At 40.1% G+C, this 6,000-nt stretch overlaps 1 protein-coding gene across 12 annotated transcripts in view; it reads right to left on the bottom strand.

Moving 5' to 3' along the window:
- Nucleotides 1–310: 310 nt before the first annotated feature.
- fcho2 (FCH and mu domain containing endocytic adaptor 2) overlaps nucleotides 311–6,000 on the bottom strand; it is a 59,088-nt gene continuing 53,398 nt past the window's right edge. For all 12 annotated transcript variants that reach the window (XM_061061731.1, XM_061061733.1, XM_061061735.1 and 9 more), the window contains 4 exons: nucleotides 5,187–5,386; nucleotides 5,036–5,100; nucleotides 4,448–4,612; nucleotides 311–3,902 (listed from right to left, as the gene is read on the bottom strand). In XM_061061731.1, coding sequence (XP_060917714.1) covers nucleotides 3,880–3,902; nucleotides 4,448–4,612; nucleotides 5,036–5,100; nucleotides 5,187–5,386 — 453 coding nt within the window. In that variant the 3' untranslated portion in view covers nucleotides 311–3,879. The remainder of the gene's footprint in view (nucleotides 3,903–4,447; nucleotides 4,613–5,035; nucleotides 5,101–5,186; nucleotides 5,387–6,000) is intronic.

The following is a 6,000-nucleotide window of genomic DNA, read 5'->3' as shown; positions in this document are numbered from 1 at the left end:
TCTCTGCATGTGGTTACCTCCACAGGTGCATCCGATCATTAATTAAGGCATTATTCACTTTTATCTGTGTGTTGCATTTGGCTGGGACGAGCTCATGCATTGGATAGGCAGTGGTTTAGTGTGACCAGTGTGCTCCTGTATCGTACTAAATTCGGCCACTTTAGTTTACATCCTGCACTTTCATGACGTACTACAGACTCAATGTGACGTCATTTATGAATAATGTGAAAGTGTGCGGTGTCTAGAGCAGGTTGTTGGCTGAGTCAGAGTGGATTTAGGAAATGTCAGCGGGGAAATAAATCACTCAGGACACACTTAGTCATTTTAATATATTTGTATATATTCATATATTACACATTTAATACAGGCACGATGAGAAATCATAAAGACAAAAAGTGGCTGTGATATTGGTAAAAATGTACAATTTATGAGAATCATTTACACAATTTTGCTCTCTTTAAAGTCTGTTTTAATACAACATATAAAGACAGAAAAAAGAATGGGAAAGTGGAGAAAGGAGCCCTGTGAAGTTTATTTTTTAAAGTGTTGTCGGGACAGCAAGAACCAGCTTGCTAAGACTGAACACGATTACAGAAATTTGTGCTTCTTTTTTTTTTTTGCTTTTTTAAACGCATTTGGCTGATCTGACAAAAAGAAAAAACACTTATCGAGACTATTAAGAGAAAACAGAGAGCGACGAGTTCAATTCTCACTGTGCAACTGTCTGGTGCTACGATTTTTAGGAAACTCAACTACTTTCAAAACTGATTAAAGTTCAAAGACAAATATAAAATGTGAGTCTAACGGACATTTCAACCCAATCCAGAAAAAAACATCTTCCTCTGAATTCTTCTTAAACGTTTGAGTCTTTAACGCCGCCCTCCAAGGATGATAGAAAACACAAAAATGTTTGTTACATATGTTTACTCTGGCTAAAACCGTAACTCAGAGTTCAGGTAGCCACATGGAGCACAGTGTATGAAACACCAGCCCTTAAAGGTCAGCGCTTCAAAGCAACTCATCTTCTGACATCCAACACATAAACCGATCTCAGGACGAATACATGGTACTGTAAATGTCCGACACAGCTTGAGATACTCCATGAAGGAGAAAATAGCAACGACAACAGCAGCCTTCATAAATTAAGGCAAGAATGAAGCACCAAGAGCCAAATATGGCAAACCTCCATCCGTCTCATAGACTGTATATATCAAGTGGACGTAGCCATTGTGACGCTACCCGTTGGTTTTTTCTAAGTCTGACATTTTGGCTGCTGCCATCTTGCTTTTCGTGCAGTGATCACATTTACAGAATGAACTCCGTGTTGTGACGTACCGAAGATTTTAAACGGGTAATTAGGACCATATTCTCATGAGGGAATCACAACACACAGCTGACAGGATGGGTCGCTATAATTCTATTTTAAGGCGGTATTGTGTTGTTAAAAGTTTACAACATGTTGGATATGATGTGAATCTGAATGATAATTGTCCATTCACAGCTTTGCATTTGATCTGTGACTAAAATGGACTCTTAAAATCAGGAGGGACCAACGCTGTCATATGAATGCTAACATTAGCATACATTACTGTACAAAAGGAAAAGTGAACAGCTAGGTCTGCCAGCCAACAGTAAAGATAACGAGCTAATATTTATTTATTTTTGAGGCTGTTAAGTCGACTATAAACGGTAAACACAGTGCAGAATTAGCTGGCAGTAATGTAAGCTAGATGAGAGTCAGGTTAGCTAGTTATTTGGTTGATTTGGTTGATGAGGGAGGGGGGTTGTTTTGTCGACAGTTCGCACATACTGCAAAGCTAGCTAACATATGGTAAGCTAGCTAAAGCGTTGTGGTGGGGGGAGTTTTTTTTGTCAACAGTTTAAGGTTCACACATACTGCAGAGCTAGCTAACAGTAATGTTAGATTACCATGCTGTCATCTAGCTAACGATTTTGGTTCGCTCATACCTTAGGGCTAGCTAACAGTTTAGTTAACTCGTAAATAATGCTAGCTAGCTTAATGTTTTTTTTAGCTAATAGTACTGTATGCTACCTAAAGAATATTTAGATGCCATTCAAAGATAGACTCAGTTTGATATGCTAGCTAGGTGTTGGATAGCTATCATTAGCTGTTGTGACTCAGCAGTTTTACCATGAAACAGGGTTCAGATTTTTGAATCCAACGTTTTGAGCTAATTCATCAAGAATTGGTGAAATGATGACGATTTGCTTTGATACACAAAGTTTAAACAATTTGCAAACCAAAAGGCTTTAAACCCACTTCTTATACACAGTCTATGATTCATCCCTCCATTTTTTTGCTGTTTAGACTTTCAAGAGTTGTTTCCCAGCATGCACTTGGGAAGAGGCAGGACAGGTTGGTAATCTAAAAAGGCAGTGCTGTGCCACATTATATCTAACCACAGTGAAGAACGCTGGATTACTCGGTGTCGAGTAGTCGTGTTAAGGCATTTCGATCAGTAATTTGGCCTTTTTGTTTGTGCTTACAGTCTTCTGCACAGTGAGAGCGTGTTAGGATGAGAGTTGAGTAGAAGAAGATATTTAAAAAAAAAGGAAATCAATCATCAATCACAGAAGGCATAAAATGATTCATTCATTTCATGGAAGACAGTTTGGGTCGTAAAAACTTTTTTTTTTCCCTTCAACATCCAAAATATCGGAGTAAAAAACACGACTGGCACATTGTTGGTGCTTTTTCTTATTACTGTGCTGTAGCGTACAAAAAAAACAAATACAGAGAAAAGTTGGACTGAGGCACATTTCTCCATCATAAGGGCACAAACGTTTGATTAAAAAAAAAAACACCGCCGGTTCTTAAAAAACAGGCTGCACGTTGAATTATGGGTAACATCCCTTGATTTTTTTTTTTTTTGTGCAGCTAACATTTGACGCAATGTTGAAGAGTCATAATGGCAGCTTTTCTATGAAGAGGGCTTCATAATGTAAAAAAATACAAGATGAATGAAAAGGGGGATTTACACGGGAAAAACCGCACCGATCACAGACCCCCCCCCCCCCAAGAGGTGATTGTTTATTAAAAATGACCTCTGTGCATTTTAGCAAAGAGTGACTTAAATCTGGAAAACCCACGAGGGTAAAACACTGACGCACTTTTGTTGCTTATTGAACCACAGTAAAAGAGGAGGCACTGAGGTCAGACTTCTTTTTTTTTGCATTTGTTTGAAAGCACTTGGATGTTTTTTTAAAGGTCGAGTGTGTGAGTACGGTTTTTAAGACAGATTCTACCTTCATCGCTTCACTGCACATGATCAAAAACGACAAATCGTGAGGAGGAAAAAGGAAGAGAGGAAAACCAGTAAACAAAACTGATTTGAGTTGAGTCAGAGCTGGTCGAGCGGAAAATTCAGCGTTAATATTTACAGATCGGAGAGAGAGAGGAAACCTTTTCTTCTCCTCCGTGCAGACGTGGATTTTGTTTTATATTCCTGAAAGGCTCTTGAAAGATGGATACAAAGAGGAGCAAGAAGAAGCATCGGAAAGATTGTTAGTGCATTTTTTTCTTTTTTTTTTTTTTTCATGATTTCAAATACAATATAGATTTATATCTAATCCATAAATTGTTTTTCAGACTATACAGAAGTGAATTGATCAGAAAGCATTCTTAGACTCCATATCTACACATTTCCTGAAAGCTCGTCTTAAGTTTTCTTTTCTTTTTTCTTTTATTTAAACAGTGTTCAATACTCAGTGCTGCTTTATTGTAGTGAGATTCTCGCTTGCTGGGGCGAAATGCACAACTGTGCTCGGATGGATCCGGAGTTCTTGGGTAGCCTCGCAAAAGTTGTGTCAAGCATGATTTTTTTTTCTTTTGTTGAGAAACCAGAGTGACGGGTCAATTTAGGAATCTGCCATATAACGTCCTAAAGAGAAGAACAAAATAAGTCGTCGTTAGAACCTGATGGAAAAAAGGAGTCAACTGATTCACTTTATAGCTGAACTTGCTTTTATGTTTTAAGATTTGCACCCTCATGGAAACTTTTTTAAAAGGTCACATATTCTGCAAAATCCACTTCACCATGTTCCTCTAACTCTAATATGTGTCTCTAGTCCGTCTACAAACCCCCCAATGATGAGAAAAGTCCATCCTCTCCGTCTTTTCCCTGCTCCACTTTTCAGAAAATGTGTGCTCAAACAGGTCGTTTGGAGATTTTCCCTTCATGACATCACAAAGGGCAGTAGCCCCTCCCCCAGGTGGGTGACACTCCCACAGCTAGGTGTTTGTTCTGCCCTCTGAGTCTGCCTTCTCACCGTAAACAATAGAACATGGAGCGAGAAAGCACTGAGACACCCAAGCCCTTCCAGAGAGGGGGCGTGGTCAGACACAGCTCATTTACATATTTAAAGGTACAGACACAGAAATAAAAGCAGTATGAGGTATAAACAAACAATAAAGGGGACCATGTACCTGTTGCAAATCTCTTCTTGTTGAGAGACAGTCTGTACCCCGTCCCCAGCAGATCCATGTCCACTCCTGACAGGGTGCTCCCCTCATTCATAAACTGCACCGCCAGGGTGGAGGGGTTCGACGGGCCGTTCGACAGCTCAAACTTTGCCCTCAGGGAACCTGCGCCTGGGGGCCAAACACAGACAACATAAACTCACTGATATCCAGCTCTTTCTTCAGTGCACAAAGCTTTTACAAGAAATAAAATGCATATAGCTTTATGCAGCATTGTCTTTCTATTCAATTGCAACATAAAATTGGTGTTAAATTCCCTCCAAACTACAAATCCAGGTCTGTTTCTACACATTTTGAGAGCTACTTTACACCAAGTTTAAATTCCTTTGTAGAGGAAGGCAAAAAAGAAAAACAGAAACGTTTAAGGAATCTCTAGATTTATGTCCTTCACTTGTGTTATTTGCCACCTAAATTTAAATGCAATAAAAATTCAGCTTTTGGCCTCTAAAATGATTCGCAGTAACCATCGACGGTTTCTGTGAATCTGACTGATTTGCAGCAGAATTTCAAACAGAGTAGAAAAAGATGATTTACCTTCATTTTCTGACTTTTCTGAGATGTCGCTCAGCTTCCACAGACACTTGTTCTGCTCTGCATTCCTAAGAAAAGAAAGAAGCATGTTGAGCTGCTGTCATAAATTAAAACAGAAATGTTTCCCACTCATAAAACAAGCAGCACACCCTACCAGAGGGAGTTGGGCAGAGACTGCATGCTGGTGACTCCTCCATCAACAGGCACTAAGACCTGGATGTTGGTGAGCGGACCCGGTGAGGCCATGGACTCGGGGTTGTATCGGTAATCCACCCGCAGGTCCGACGTACTCGGCGTGCACTTCCAGTAAATGGCCAGGTTGAGAGGGGTGGAATGAATCCCATCAGACTGCACCTGAAAACAGCAGAACAGTATTTTGTCCAACTTTCAAAATGAACATATACATCCTTAAATTCTCTGCTGCAAGGAGACTCGAGGAGATGTGCTCAGTTTTCCTCCAAAGTTTAGTGTAAAACTCTGTCTTTACCAATTCATGGATTTTTTTCATTGGAGTCCCATCGATGGCAGCCACCATGTTGGAAATGCTGTCTCAGTCTAACTTTCAATCAACCTAACGACAGGCTGAGAGCTGGAGCTGAGGCGGGATTTAAGCCTCCTGACAAACTGCTACACCGCGCCCACCTGTCAATCAGGTCAGCTACACGCCTTATTGTGAATAACTCTTATCCTTCATCAAATCAAAACTGATGAGTCATCAAAACATTCACCCCCCGTACAGTGTGTGTCCATCGAGACATGAGCTAATCACACCTATTTGGTTTTTTGAACCAGGCTGTAAACATGTTAATCTCTGCTGTAAAAACAGGCTTTTTGAATGGGTGTGTATGTGGCTTCCTGTGCTTCTGCAGCCAGCCTCTAGTGGACACTCGAGGAACTGCAGGATTTTGCACTTTATTAACACCTGCTTGTTTTTTACAGATGGCAGTATCAGATAATTAAGGAGTTAT

The sequence above is a fragment of the Labrus mixtus genome, chromosome 17 (assembly GCF_963584025.1).
Source record: "Labrus mixtus chromosome 17, fLabMix1.1, whole genome shotgun sequence".
Classification (NCBI taxonomy): Eukaryota; Metazoa; Chordata; class Actinopteri; order Labriformes; family Labridae; genus Labrus; species Labrus mixtus.
This window is presented reverse-complemented; position numbering and strand designations above follow the sequence as displayed.